The sequence below is a fragment of the Paroedura picta genome, chromosome 18, assembly GCF_049243985.1.
Source record: "Paroedura picta isolate Pp20150507F chromosome 18, Ppicta_v3.0, whole genome shotgun sequence".
Lineage (NCBI taxonomy): Eukaryota > Metazoa > Chordata > Lepidosauria > Squamata > Gekkonidae > Paroedura > Paroedura picta.
In genome coordinates, this window is record NC_135386.1 from 7,945,260 (window position 1) to 7,960,939 (window position 15,680).

Here is a 15,680-nt window from a genome sequence, read left to right on the forward strand (position 1 = left end):
CCAAAGCCATCCAGGCACAGACTCAAATGCTCAAAATTCAAGCCCTGAGACGTTAATATCTCAATTGTAGATGTGCACATCCATGTTAGCAGAGAACAGGGACAGGTTCCAAGGTCTGCTGTAATAAAAATTGGCTTTTCACAGTTTCCAGAACCTAAGTCAGATTTCAGACAGGGCCACTCCAGAAATTGGACACTACCACCCAGGTCTTGATCCAGTGGCAGCCAGATATAACTCTGTAAAGGAATGAATGTCCTGCAGAAAAAGTCGGGCAGACCTCAGAGGCAGAAAGTGGACCTATACAGAAGACCACTTCTGGTTATCCAGATACCTTAGTGCCGTTCTGAGTCACACCCTTCTATGTTCATTGTCTCCTGGTTCAATCTACAATGCCAGTGACCCACAAGCATCAGAAGGAGAGTTAATTTTAAAATACTGGCATCCTGCCTCTCAACCTAACACAGCATGTAAACAAAACAGAATAAGGGATCTAACCCTGTGAATTCAGAGTCTCATATCCTCACTGTCACTTCCAGTACCCATGAAGCTTCATCTCTCCACTGGCAGGAGTCAGAAGGTTCAAATATTTATTAGGAAAAATAAGCTTACCTGCAGAGACCTATTCATTTCATTACTTATCAGCTGTGCCGACTGGGCCTGCTGAAGCTGCAGGCGTAACTGATGTGTCTCCTGCACCAAACCTGGAACGAAAGAAATTCATCATGAAGATACAGGTAGTGTGGCCCACTAATACAGCAGCATCTTTACAGGGCGTCAGAAAACCAGGCTCCTTACTGCTGATCTCTGAAGGGTCTCTTGAGCATTCACTGTGATGGGCTTTGCACCTGTGCAGAGTTCGAATCTGGAAATTTCTAAAGCTACAGAACAGGCGCGAAAAAAACCCTCCCCCAAAAAACATGGCAGCAAACTGTGCATGCTCCGGGGGAGAAGTGGCAACTTCTGATGTTTCCACGGTAGTAGATGAAAAGGAACCAAGAGGGAAAGAGGAAACTTCTCCCCCTGGAGGATGCATCGTTCCCTACCGTGTTCCTTGGGGGAGGTGATTTCCGCGCCTATCCTGTAGCACCAGAAGTTTCCAAATTAAAGCCCCATCAACGGGGATGCCCAGAGACCACAAAGTATTAACACAAAAATATCTCTTTTACGGAGATGCCTGGGAGCGAAGAAGAACCACCTAAATGGAAGAGGATTGCAGAGATTTGGGCGGCATATTAAACGGAAGGTTATTCGACACTTGAGACTGTGGTAGCTTTATTGCCTTTCGTTTCCAAGGGAAGGGGGGGGGAGTAAAAGCAAAGCAGTTCCAAGTTAAGATGTACCCAACGTTTGTTTTCCTTTCGCTCGCCAAAAAGGAAAGGAAATTGAGAACCCGTGCCAAAGTGGCAGGATGAATGAGGCTGATTTGTCGAAGGACCTTTCCCCCTCACAAAGTAAGATATTTAAATGCATGCAGTGACCTCTTTGATGCCATTTACAAGTACTTCACAGTGTTTATATAATCAGCAGGAATAGGTTTTCAGTCCAGAGCTAGCCGGCTGTGTGTCACTTAAGGATCACCTTTCACGCTCACGCTAACACTTACATATTTATATGCAATATTAGATAAAACACTTCCCTCTTATATAACACCCCCAACCATTCCTCTTCAAGAGGCTTCTCTCCAACCTACAGGAGTCAAACCTCTGTCCCATCTGCTTTTTTTAGGTTGCCAGACCTAGCAAATGGAAGAAAACAGACAAGGGTGGCTCTCCAGACGGTCAGACTACAGTTCCCATGAGCCCTTGCCACTTGGGCATGCTTGCAACGGCTCATGCAAATTGTAGGTCGTGAGGATCTAGAGAGTCACAGTTTGGACATCCCTGGAGAGGAACCGTTTCATCGCTTAAGGCTGATCCTGCATTGAAAAAGGGGCCTGTATGGCCCCTTCCAACTCTATGATTCTATGATTCTATGACTAGATGGCCTGTATGGCCCCTTCCAACTCTATGATTCTAAGAAGAGTTGGTTCTTCTATGCTGCTTTTCTCTAACCCGAAGGAGTCTCAAAGTGGCTTCCAATCGCCTTCCCTTTCCTCTCCCCACAACAGACAACCTGTGAGGGAGGTGAGGCGGAGAGATATTACTACTCGGTCAGAACAGCTTTATCAGGGCTGTGACTAGCCCAAGGTCACCCAGCTGGCTGCATGTGGAGTAGCAGGGAATCGAATCTGGCTTGCCAAATTAGAAGTCTACGCTCCTAAATAGCAAGCTGGCTCTTGGTGCCATTTAACACTGATGTTGGTGCCAAAGCACACTTACAACAGAATCCCTGTGTTTTTCCAGAGCATTCCTAATATGCTCACATAAGCATGTGTGATTTGCATACAGTCCTAAGGTTGCTGGGCCCAGTTGTCAGCCCACCCTTCCAGCTGTGCCCTCAGGATCAGCTCCGCGACTGCCAGCCATGGCAGATCTGTTTTACCAACAGGTGAGCATCGCTTGAGCATCCTTGGCGAACTCAGCACCGTACTTTTATAAGAGGGAGTTGCTAAACACAATTAAGTTCTACATGTGTGCTTCGTAGAGACCCCATGTTGATGCCTGGTGCAAAACGCTACTTATTCGGATTTAGAGAATAATAAGAAGTGTACTGCTTGAGAAAATTTTCTTTAAAATGTGCTCCAAATCGAGTTGCAGCATTCTAAGTTCCCTGATAATTTACTTCTGCTTAAGACTGCGCTGCAAAAGACTTTCTATAACAAACAAGACCTCTCCCTCTCTGCCCCCTAGCCCAAAAAAAAAAAAGACAAACCTGTTTGCAGTAGGTTTGCACACTGGTTTTGGCTTTCTTCTAGGCTTCTGGAGAGCTGGTTGATTACTGCATTTTTTTCTAATTTGCTTTCCTCTAAGGTTCTTTCAAGTTCCTTCATGTGCGCCCTTAGACGACAGCAGAGTTCTGTCTGATAAAAGAGATAGATTTACATCACTGTTTTTGTACAGATTGGCTAAGTAGCTATAAAGGTAAAGGTATCCCCTGTGCAAGCACCGGGTCATGTCTGACCCTTGGGGTGACGCCCCCTAGCATTTTCATGGCAGACTCAGCACGGGTGGTTTGCCAGTGCCTTCCCCAGTCATGACCGTTTACCCCCCAGCAAGCTGGGTACTCATTTGACCGACCTCGGAAGGATGGAAGGCTGAGTCCACCTTGAGCCGGCTGCTGGGATCGAACTCCCAGCCTCATGGTCAGAGCTTTCAGACTGCATGTCTGCTGCCTTACCACTCTGCACCACAAGAGGCTCGTTAGTAGCTATAAGAAACAGCAAATAATCCCCTTTTCTTACATATGCAACTGACGGTACGTGGGGTTTTTTTTTAGCATCTGCCATACAATTGCAAGGTAATCTTGGGGGGAAATTTATTGCGGGACATAAACCACAAAGCTGATGTATGACCATAAAGCAACACTGTTCTTTTAAAAAGAAAAATAAACAACAGGAACAATAGACGTGCAGACCATACTTAGATAGAGAAGCCACAGCTATTTTCGGATTGTCTGCCCCAGGCTGACCTGCTCCTGAAGCTCCGAGCACCTGGCGTCAAACTTCTCCTGCAAAGAAACGACTTGCTCCTCGTACTTCTGCTTGAGGGCAGCAACGATGGCCTCATGCTGCTCTCTGGTGCGCTGGAGAGCCTCGGATCGCCGGAGTTCCATGAGCTGCTGCTGTGTGCTTTCCATGGCCGTCTCTGCTACCTTGGCTTGTTTGACGAGCTATCAAACGTTTTTGTTTTTAAAGAAAAGGATGCCCAGTTATAGCCCATTCCCTCAAGAGACAAAGGCAGCAACAGTAAGATGGAGATGCTCCAATAGGAAGCCGGAGGAAAGAAAAAACATTTCCGAGAATCATATGGTTGCAGATCACGTGGAAACGCATAATCTGCAACGAACTGATTCTGGACGGCGTGTGGGGCCCGGCATGGAAGATGGGTTTAGTGCCAGGCCTAGCCAGCTATTGACCACCTACTGGCATGCTCACTGGGGTGGGATGAACATACGTCACATCTGTAGTCATTTCATTTAAATGGGGCATATCAGTAGATGTGTTTCCACATCAAAAACCAGCCCCATGCCATTACTCTAACTAGGAGCTAATTTCAGACTAGTGCAGACTACGCAGGGCGAGGGCCAGCTAGTAATGTCAACTGTGCCATCCTCCAAGCCCAAGCAGGATCCTGAGAAGAGTCACATCCTTCTAGGCCCCATTGATTCAAATGGATTTGCAAATGCACTACTCCGCTTAGGACTAATGTTCTCCAGCGAGCTTAAGCCAGGCTGCAAGGCCTCAGGAACTGAGTACTGAAAGACTTTCTATTCTAAGACAAGTTTAAAACATAGTTGTCATACCTTCTCCTCGTTGGCCGCTAGAGTTTGGACTTGTGCCTCGAGAGCTTTTATTTGGCCTTCCAGCTGAACTTCCCTTTCTTTGCCACTTTGAAAGAGTTTTTGACTTTCCTGGAGACTAAGGCACATGCCGTCCTTTTCGTCTTTAAAAACAGAAAAAGATGTTTAAGCTATAAAGAGTTACATATACAATTAAGTGTGTGTGGGAAGGGGAGAACTAGAATATCACTAGGAAGGCTTTTTTGTTCATAAAAAGAAAAGGCACTCAAGGTAGACCCTTACAGTCTCAAATTCTGTTTGCATACTTCCAGTTTTTCATTGCATATTTAAATACCACTGAATAGATGCAAACCAGCAAGCCTTCAACAGAATGCTCACAAATGCAGTGGCTAACAGCAGCAGGCACGTTATCTCCAAATCTAAATGACAAAACTCAGGATTCTAATTCAGGATCCAGATAAGCACACTGTTTAATAAGCCAAAAGATTTTTGTTCTACGTGACAGTCTTCTACAAAGATAGCACTAAACATCTAGCACGTGAGACATATGTTTAACAATTACCCCTGTTTGTGAGTTTTGTTATTTCTGTTTTATAACCCACCTCTCAGACAAGACTATATATTTATTATGGGGTGGTTACCCAAGGGCAATAAACGGAAGGAAAGCACCAGCTACTTGTGCTCTTCTATACATATTTGTGCAGAATACTGCTAAAATAGATTTTACTTGTGCTTGTGCAAGAGGCTCTCTGGATTCATTTGCACTTTTGCCCTATGCCATAGTCTAGTTACAGGGGTGGGCAAACTGGCCCTCCAGATGTCCATGGACATCTGGAGGGCCACAGTTTGCCCACCCCTTATCTAGTAAAATATGAACAGAAGTCCCTTCCAAATGCAGGAAGACACACTTTCGTTTCAGCAATGCAACACAATGCTACAACACTGAGGTCATGCAGTCCATTTGCTGAACCAGTCATAATTTGAAAGCTACAATCATGGGACATCCAATACTAAAGTGAATGGCTCAACCCCTGATTTAATTCTGCTCCATTCTCTATTTCACAAATCGTGTTCTCTAGACTCCAAAGCACGAGTAGGTAAGGAATCAGTTGAATTTCTGTTTACTGTGCATATGTGCTAGTTAGTGTATAAATGAGGTCTTTCAAGGCTTAGTCCTCAAGTCGTACACCTTTGCAGAGCAGGAAAAATAATAGAATACACAAAGTCTATTTTGCTTTGGAGTGGATATTGCTAAATGAATCCAGCCAGCTTCCTTGTAACATACAGCAATTGTGATAGGTTCTGCAGGGGGTTGGACTAGATGACCCTGGAGGTCCCTTCCAACTCTATGATTCTATATAGGTTTGTTTAATAAGATGATACATGCAAAAGATGAGACACTAAAACCACTGCCAGCCTGATAAAATCTCCCAGCCACTCAGGTTGCCATACAGATTAAAAACTGGTACTGACACAAACATACCCCATAACCTGTTCGGGTTATCCACATTACGAGGAACAAAGTTCATCTTTTATTTCCAAGGGGCCTAGGATATGAGCAAAAGCACTTTTGAGAGCCCCACCTGCCCCCTACATCAGAGATTTACCTTTGACAATGGAAAGCTGATGAGACAGATACCTAATCTGCTGTGCTCTCTCTTCCAGTTGTTTGTTAAGTTCTTCCAGCTGCCTCCCCTTTGCCTTGTTAAGAACCTGAAGCTGGAGAAGCTGCACGTTGTCGGAAGCATCTGTTGATTCAAGGTACGTTTTCTGGTTCAGTCCGATCTTAAAAGCTGCACCACTTCCCAAGCTAGCAAAACAAGCTCTCTGGGTAAATCAGCCTCTAGATTTAAGTAAATACTCATGTCCCTGTTTGCCACTTTCTATTAATTCAGTATGAATGTGGATCACATACCAATAGTTACAAGAGTAGCAACAGCATTCAGGTACTTACACAGGATCCAGTCCTATTCTGACGCAGGTCAGTTTATATCAAATTTAAATGGGGGGGGGGAGCAAATTCTACCTGCAGCTATTTTTTACGGTTGATTAAGCACCAATACTTACTTTCACCAGTCCCCAGAAATTCCTGTTGCAGGTCTTCAAATGCCTCAATTCTTCTAGCAGCGTCTGGAGAAACAGCCGCTGCCTTCTGGATGTTATTCTGGTAGGGTTTATAGATTACTTTGTAAGGCTCCACAGATTGGCCGCTAGTGGTCTCTGAAGGGCTGAACTGCAAACGGAACAAGGCTTGCATGTAAGAATTATTTCCTAAAATATTTCTATCCTGCTGCCCCTCGATGCTCGAGACAGTTGCTGCTTCTTACAACTCACCCTGCGTGTCAGGGAACAACGAGAAAGGAGACTTGGGAAAGGGCAAGGAGGGAGACCAATGGTTGCTGTAGCCCAGGGAGGACTGGGCTGGGATTGGAAGAAATGGGAGGGGGGTGGGACCACCTGGATCCCATGTAACAGACCAGGGAGCAATTAAAGATTGGCGGCCCAAGGTTGCGAGAGGGTCACATCCAGGAGAACCAGGTGATGCAACCCCCTTCCCACCCTTTCTGAACAGCGGTAGTCAAACTGCAGCCCTCCAGATGTCCATGGACCACAATTCCCAGCGAATGCTGGCAGGGGCTTCTGGGAATTGTGGTCCATGGACATCTGGAGGGCCGCAGTTTGACTACCCCTGCTTTCTGAAGCCCGAGGAACCTCTGGCTGAGAAATTGGTAAGACTGCAGACCTTTCCAGGCCTCACAGCCATGTATTCCCCCCAACCTTCCTCGCCATCCACATATAGAACAATAGGCATATATTCTGCATTTTGATAACAGGATCCAAAAGCGCCCTTTTCACATTTCATCGATTCATCATCAGCCTGCCCACCTTCAAGTATTCTTTCTTGGCCTCCGCAAAGTTTGCTGTTTTGTGCTGGCTACCGAAATCCTGCTGATGGCCATTCGTGTAGGGCGGTCTGAAGTTTTCCGGAAGACGGTAGGCGTTCTCCTGGGGGTAGTGGCTTGGTGCTCGGTAGCCGTCTCCTCCGATATAGACATCGTCCGACCCGTCGTCGCTGGCTCTGCCAGAGATCTCGTACATATTTCTTTCTTCGTTCGCGCTGTGACGGTCGGGCCACTCGCCGGCATGCATTTCCCCTTGGATGTTACCATGATCGTATAGGAATTGCTCAGCAAATAAATTCAGACCCTGCTTGTAGTCCGGGGAACAATCAAGGTGAGCGAGCATAGCTTGGTATTCTTTCCCAGCTTACAAAAATTCTAATTAAAAAAGCTTCAAACATACTGCATAAGCAGGAAGGAAGGAATTGGGGGGCGGGGCGCATCTGGCTTAGAAAATTAGGTTAAACGAACTAGGATGGCCTTTTGAAGACCCATAAAGAATCCATAGACTATTTCTATCACCTGAGCTAGGCTCCTACAAAATAATTATGTGAGCAGCATTGATTTCTTCTGCAAAGGCAGTCTTTCCCAACTTTTTTACCATTGAGAACCCCGGAAATATTCTTCAGGATTCAAGAACCCCCAGAAGTGGCCTGATGGTGCAGAATATGGTTGGGAAGCAGAGCTGTGGACACGCATACCCAGGACATTTCCCACCCCCTCCAGGTCCATCATTGGGGTGGGGGGTTGATATGGTCATATCACTCAATATATGTTTACATTTTGAAAAAAAATATTTACAAAATTAATTAACTCCAACCCATTCGGGAAACCCTTCCAGGGCCATCAAGAAACCCCAGGGTTTCAGAAAACCCTGATTTAGAAAGCCAAGCTTCAGAGGTTCATGATTTTAGTAGTTTAAGTAATATGATATCCAACTGGCCAAGGCAATGAGAAAAAAAAAGAAACAGGGAAACAAAGGGATTTGAACGATACCAAGCCACCTTCTACTAAGTCACAGGGACTGAATGTGAGACCTTCTGCTATTGAGCCACAGCCCCTCCCCAAGATCTAAAGCAGGAGTAGTCAAACTGCGGCCCTCCAAATGTCCATGGACTACAATTCCCATGAGCTCCATGGACATCTGGAGGGCCGCAGTTTGACTACCCCTGATCTAAAGGATTGGGAGCCATAAGAAAAAGTATCTGAGAAGCCAACAATGGCCCAAAGAGAAGGGAATGTAGAAAAGGTAGTGCAAATCAAGAACATGAAAGGCCGAGCAAGAAAATAAAGTTGCTGAGCCATTTCAAGCAGAGGCCTCTGGAAAACAGAGGGAATGGGATTTCCCTGCGGTCTTTTGGGGACAGTATTGGCTTTTTTGCAACTGAAAAATGAGATACTTTCTCTTATAAGCGAATAAGGATTTGCATGCAGCTTGCCAGTCAGTATGGAGAAAACCGTCATACTTAATTTATATTTATTTCTTTATTATCGGATTTATATCCCGCCCTGTCTTCCAAATATGCATCCCATTCCAACAGACATTATATTCTCACTAACTCACATTTTGCGGGTTGGCTGTAATCGGATGATCGTTCCATCTTGCCTCCTGATCCCAGGGTTCATGTGCTCTAGAGAGAAAAAAAGGTGATCTTTAAAGCTCTCGTTGATATTGGAATGCCTTCCTGTAGCATGATAGCAACAGCTAGAACATTAACTTCGGTTCCAGAGAGGAGAAAAGCAAACTAAAACTCTTTAGCCATTCCAGCAGTTACAATGGATGCTCATCCCAGAATTAATGGCAGACCAAAAGCAGAGGCATCCTTATCACCACCAAACGCTTGCAATGTTGTACCAAAGATTCATAATACTTTTTAAAAGTCAATCACACACTCAGAGACACAGAATCATTTTTCTTTGTAAAGTTCTTGACCTTTTGTAAAAGCTGTTTTTGAATCAGTTTACGTTCCCTATCAAACCACAGGATAGCAACATCTATATTTTCAGCTGACGACTTTTTACCAGAAATTAAAGTTGCCCATACAGTTCTTTTGAATATTTATTTGTTTTATTGAATTTCTATATCGCCCTCCCATAAGGCTCAGGGCAGTTTACATAAAACGTCATGAATACACATAGAAATCTAGTGACAGGAACGTAACAATGGTTCCAAAATTTAATATAAGTTATAACAAAACACTATAACAGATTCACAGTGTGACAACAACTCTCAACTTTCAACATGAACCCGTGAGAGGTCAGCATGGCTAAGATCATGGAGGGGGTGTCTGGGGGACCAACAGATGTTGTTGAGTTGGCTGGCCTCAACCAAATGCCTGGTGGAGGAACTCCTTTTTACATGCCCTTCAGAACTGAGAGAGTTCAGGAAGGGCCCTGATCCCTTTGTTCCACCTAGTGGGGGCCAGGACCAAGACGGCTCTGACCATGGTTGGGGTCCGGTATGCATCTCTGGGGCCAGGGATCACTAGCCAGTTGGCGGTGGCAGAGCATAGGGCTCTTTGGGGGGTATAGGCAGGGAGGTGGTCTCTCAGGTACACTGGGCCCAGACTGCGTATAGCCTTGATTACCAAAATCTTAAGCCTGAATCGGAATTCAACTGGGAGCCAGCAGAATTGCTGAAGTAGGATCTTCACAGTGTGTTTGTGAGGATCCTGGCCACAGCATTTTGGACCAGTTGCAATTTCCGGATCAAGGTTAAGGGCAGGACTGTGTACAGCGAGTTACAGAAGTATAGTCTAGTGGTGACTATTGCATTATAGTTATAGATAGATCTTTTATAGTTCTAGATCTCTTTTTTTTTCACTGGACAGGAAGAATAAAGTTTATTTATTCCATTTCTATACCGCCCCTCCCTGCAAGTGAACTCAGGGTGGTCTACGACCATAAAACATAACAATAAAACCACTGTTTAAAACGTAATTTAAAAACCACCACCCCTTCCCCCATCCTCCCAAGATGAGAAATATCCCTTACTGGTCATGCTCCTTAGGTGCACTACAGTCGGAGAAATTGGAGAGCTGATCTCCGCTGTCTTCCAGCATGTCATGGGGAAGGTCCGTCAGGAGTTTCTGCAACTGAAAGGAGAAGTAATGTAGCTGATGGCACAGGCTGTGTGTCCAAATTAAACACAGCACTAGACGCATCCTCAGTACCTTAACATGCAGGAATTGATGGGGGAAAGGGGACCAAATTACTTCTGTTCTATAAAATCCATGCCCTTACAATTACAAGGAAGTCATTTCCCTCCCGTCCTCATTTCTGAAATATTTTACAAAAAGAAAAAAAAATCCTTCTTTACCTACCTGGAGCAACGAATCCAGTATAGACTGTACCTCATTTTCCAAACCTCCAGTGAGGTTTTGGTACACAGAATGGATCTCAACGGACACATCTGTGCAGTACATCGTCCTGTTCTCGCAAGGTTAACATGCGGCTTTACCCAGCACATAAGTCACTGCACCCGAGCTTTGTTCTTCTCCATGCTAAATACTAAATGCTAACTAAGCCTGTGCATCTTTGTTCACCTACAGCATCCAAATAGGATGATGGGCAAGGGGAAAATATCACATCTTAGGGGTTACTATAATATGTGGGGGAGAGGGCGGGGGGAGAAAAACAAGTAATATTGCATCAAGTCCACAACTCCTGTGCTTCCTGAAAGGCTTAATTTTTTAATTAAAAAACACTTCTGGCCTGTATTCTGAAAATCAGGCCCAATATACTCTTCCACCCCTAAACATTCCAGCTGCACAGCATACTTTCTAATATTGTCTCCTCTCTATCAATGATTAAGACGCATATTGAAGGGCTTCAGAGAATGCTAGAGGCCCTCTCCTCACGGAGGCAAGAGGTTACATTCCTAACCGCTCCAAATACGAAGAAGTATTATTCAGAACTCTGCTAACAAAGCAGCCCCGGCATCTAGAGACATTTGAAGTATGCCGAGAGATGCTTTTAAATAAAAACAAGAACGCCATACTAGCAAGGACATGTTTGGGTGACATCATGAGACTCAGGAGTATATTCAAATGGATTATGATATCACTAGATGCCTCTCCCCCACCATGACAACAGCTTTAGGCCTGACTTGTTTATATCAAAATGGAAAAGTTCCCCAGACATGATCATTTCCCTGAACTGGGCCCAAATGATTTACCCAGCAAAATGTAACTGACTTGAGTCAGACAGTATCTGGGAACAGAACACTGGACTTACTTGAAGGTTTCTTCTCTTCAATGAGGGAAAGTGATGCAGAATAATTAGGCTATTTCTTCCCTTGCATCCCTTGCCAATTTTTGTATGACTCTTCTGGTGCAAAACAAGGCTGCCTTTCCAATCATCGATTAGCCCTGCTCCTTCCTAATTTCCCTTTTGGGGGTAGGAAAAATGGATGAGTTCATCCCACTGAAGAGGAGAAACCTTCAGGTGAGACCAATATTTTGTTCACCTTAAGTGGGGGAAAGTCATCCAGACTGGTTATGTAACCAAGCCATGTGACAGGTGAGAGATCTACAGAATCTACTTGATCCACCGCTTGCTGAAGGACTCCTCTCTCAACGGTGGTCTCAGGAATGTTCAGATCTCAGAAGCTAAGCAAGCATGGCAATTTCAAAGCCTGTTATATTTATTGGGTCCACAGGAATTCCATGAGAGCATACTGGTATGGACTACTGATTTACTGGGTTGTAAGTGACTTCCAAAGTGTTGAAGGAATTACACTGCACCAGTGTAAGAGAAACAAACATTATAACCTTGAAGCGTGGCCAAATCTCCGTGTTTACCTCTTGCTCCCTCATGTAATCCTCCTGGTCATATTCCTCTTCATCTTGCTGCATCTGCAAAGCTGCACTGTCAAAGTCAAGCGACATTTTTCAACCCAATGCTTCTTGTTCCACCTGGGGAAAACCACAAAACACACACAAAAATTGTTCTAGCTGTAGTCAATCCACTAGAGTTATATTAGCAAAAAAAACCCCACAACATAATCTGTTACATCTATAGTCCTTTCTCCAGAGAACTTAAGGTGCTGCACAGAGTTCTTTCCACCTTTATTTTAACCCTGTTAACAATAGCAAAATATCACAGAATCATAGAGCTGGAAGGGATTTCATGGGTCATCTAGCCCAACCCCCTGCACCAAGCAGGACACTCACAACCCTCTCGCTCATCCACTGTCACCTGCCACCCCCTTGAGCCTTCACAAAATCAGCCTCCCCGTCAGATGGCTGTCCAGCCTCTGTTTAAAAATCTCCAAGGGGAACAGAGGGAACAACATGGCTAAATGTGGGTGTGAACTTGGGCCTCCCCATTCTTAACCTGGCATATTCTAGTTTCATGCACATCTCATCAAATGAAGTCCAACACTTCAGCAAGAAGCTTAACGCTAAAGCTTTGCGCTCCCACGGTTCAGTACATGTCCCCATATGAATGCATCTGACTGTGGGCGAAGACTTTGGTACTGTCATTATATAAACATGAGGGGATGAGTCTTTTGAACAGACCTCCCCAAACCTAAGAGCCAAAGGCCACATATATATAATATAATTTAAAGAAGGACAACCACTGAGGAAAACAAAATTGAAAACGGTTTAATCTAGAGGCCGTTCTGGTTGTGCTTATACACATAAATTTACAAGAAGAGATAAGAAACGTTTATTTGTATTTATTGTGGAATTGTTTAATATAGCCCGGGATAGGTTCTGTTTTCTGTCACATTATATAAACATGGGCATGGCTCCAATGAAGAAGAGACCAGAGATTGGGATTTTTTGCTTCTAAGGTTGCAGCCCAAACTTCTTTGATGACCACAGAATTTATTTTCTGTTGTTTTAACATTCATCTTAGCCCCTGCCGGTTTGATTATTTTGCCTGCTCTCCTTCCTGCCTTCCAAACAGTACTTGGAGAAATAGATTTCTATGTATTCTCATTTTATATCTGCTTTGAATACCAAAACTTGAACACTTCCACATTGCGCATATATCTTTAACCATTAAGTCCTTTATAGGAAGCATTTGTATCTGTGTTTATATTGAAGAAATTAAACGGGCAATATCAAAAGTCCTTGGGACGGCCATCTTATGCCTTGAACAGGAGAAAATGTTTTAGAGAAACAGAAGTTGTCTCAGGCCTTTGAAGATATTTGATTCAGTCTGTGGATTAGGTCCAGGTTTCTGAACACAGCTTTAGTTCAACTAACACTAAAGTTTAGTCTTCAGTACTACAATCAAATGGCCATCAAATCCAGGGATACTTTCAAAATGACTGTCCACCAGCATAATTGATACAGATAACTAGCTTTTGTCACTGATGAACCATTCACAGACTGCATGGTGAGGGAAAGGAGGGATCAATCCACAACCACAGGCATACCTAAGGAGGTGGACTTTGAGGTTGCCATCTTGGCTACAATTACAGCCCCCTGGGATTCATGCAGCCTGTCACACATGACAACTGTGGCTAAGCATATCTCCCTGAAGAATATACAAAGTACACATTTGTCATATGCGTATATCAGGTTTCGGATTGTATATACGATTTAAAACAAACCTTTCCCTCTTTTCTTCTAAAAGAAAACTCGAAGTGGATTTACGAAGAATAATGCACAAAACACAAAGTACACTTTTTTTAAAGGAGTAGGTTCTTTTTATAAAGCAGAAGGGAGCCAAAAAGTACCAAACAGCAAACCACCATGTGCTAAAGCAGAAGCATGAATAATTTATTCGATTTATAGGCCACCCCTCTCTGTGAGGGGTTAACAATCAGAGCTGCTTGGAGTCTCACTGAGAAAATAAACAAAAGCAGAAACTGACAAAAGAGGAAATAACAAAAAACAGAACAGTGAAAGAGAGGAAATAAACAAAAGCAGAAAAGTGGGAGAGAGGAAACAAACAAAAGCAGAAAACTGGAAGAAAGGAACTAAACACAGAAAGGTGGAAATAACAGAAACAGAAAACTGGAAGAGGGGAACTAAACAAAAGGGGGGAAATGGAAAGGGGGAAAAAAAACTTAAACGCATTTTGAGAGCCTAACAACTAGGAAGGGGTTGCAATTTCCCCATCAAAAAGCTTTGCTATTGTTAACTTTGCTTTGTGGGATGCTTTCATCTTTTTAGTTTTGCAACTCGCTTCTCCGTGCATTCATTCTATTTATTTATACCTGCACACGTTCAGCCAGGGGTAGTCAAACTGCGGCCCTCCAGAGGCCCATGGACTACAATACCCATGAGCCCCTGCCAGCGCTCGCTGGCAGGGGCTCATGGGAATTGTAGTCCATGAAAGTTCGAGCGACGGAAACGGAGGAGGCCGAGAGTCGCCACACGCCCCGTCTCCATGGCAACCCCCAACAGCCGCTCGCGCCCAGGGCGCCCCCCACGCACGAAGGCCCGGACCCCCGCCTACGAGGAAGGAAGACTCCGCCTCACAAGGAAGCCCCCCATTTCCAAGCGCCTCACCTTTCCCTTCGCATCCCCTTCTCTCCCTTCCCTGTGACCACCGACCCTGCTTTCTTCGGCCACTGGTCACCTGGGGGGGCGGGGAGCTAACGCGCCAATGAGGAGGGAGATCTCCCTGACGGACGCACGCGTAAGCGAATGGGAGGAATGGATGAAGCGGTGGGTTGGGCATCCGCTTCTCCACGTTCGGTTGCGCTGCGCGCGCGGTTCTTCTTCCTCTTCCCTCCGTCCGTCATTTTGGTTTCGAAGCTGGCGCGGAAGGTGGCGGGAAGAGGCGCAGCTCGGGGATTGGCTGGGAGCGGCTAACCAATCCCGCGGGGAAGAGGCGGGCCAATGGCTTGCTTCCTGCTGCCAAGGCGCGCTCTAATTGGGTAACGTTGAACAAACTGGGCTCTTAAAGAGTAACTTGCAGGTGTGGGAGGTAATTGAAGTGAACTAGATCTGGAGGTGCCAACCTCCAGGTACGGCCTGGAGATCCCCCAAAATCTTTTTTTTGGGGGGGGGGTTATTATCAACCACCACGAGCCGGCTTGGCTCAGGAGTGGCGGTTAATAACTATATAAATAATAAAATTTAAAAAATGAAATAAACTACATTTTATTATCTCCACATTACAAAGATCAGTTCTCCTGGAGGGGATGGGAGATTTAGAGGGTGGGTTCCCTGACACTGCACCCTTCTAGCTGATCTGTATGGCTCAACCTGGGAGTCAATATTTTATTTATTTTATAATTGGATTTATATCTCGCCCCTCCCGACAATATATAAACATATTAGGTTTCTGGAAGTCTATATGGCTTAAAAATAAACCTCTCTATTCTTTTTTTTTTTTCCTTTTTCCCTTTTTCTAGTGAAAATGTGGAGGGCTCTAGGACTACGTTAAGTATAAACTGTTTATGATTGTTAAAAC

The 15,680-nt window shown here is 44.7% G+C and overlaps 1 protein-coding gene across 6 annotated transcripts in view; it reads right to left on the reverse strand.

The window, feature by feature from the left end:
- Positions 1-15,009, reverse strand: part of CEP152 (centrosomal protein 152) — a 34,451-nt gene extending 19,442 nt beyond the window's left edge. For 2 of the 6 annotated variants that reach the window (XM_077317353.1, XM_077317349.1), the window contains exons 1-10: positions 10,622-11,279; positions 10,293-10,393; positions 8,863-8,929; positions 7,285-7,608; positions 6,466-6,631; positions 6,006-6,146; positions 4,402-4,541; positions 3,568-3,768; positions 2,812-2,959; positions 610-701 (exon numbers count right to left, since the gene is read on the reverse strand). In XM_077317353.1, the coding sequence (XP_077173468.1) occupies positions 610-701; positions 2,812-2,959; positions 3,568-3,768; positions 4,402-4,541; positions 6,006-6,146; positions 6,466-6,631; positions 7,285-7,608; positions 8,863-8,929; positions 10,293-10,393; positions 10,622-10,723 (1,482 nt within the window). In that variant the 5' untranslated portion in view covers positions 10,724-11,279. Of the gene's footprint in view, positions 1-609; positions 702-2,811; positions 2,960-3,567; positions 3,769-4,401; positions 4,542-6,005; positions 6,147-6,465; positions 6,632-7,284; positions 7,609-8,862; positions 8,930-10,292; positions 10,394-10,621; positions 11,280-12,100; positions 12,215-14,770 lie in introns of those variants that run through there. The other 4 variants (XM_077317352.1, XM_077317351.1, XM_077317350.1 and 1 more) reach the window with 4 other exon arrangements.
- Between the last annotated feature and the right edge of the window lie 671 nt (positions 15,010-15,680).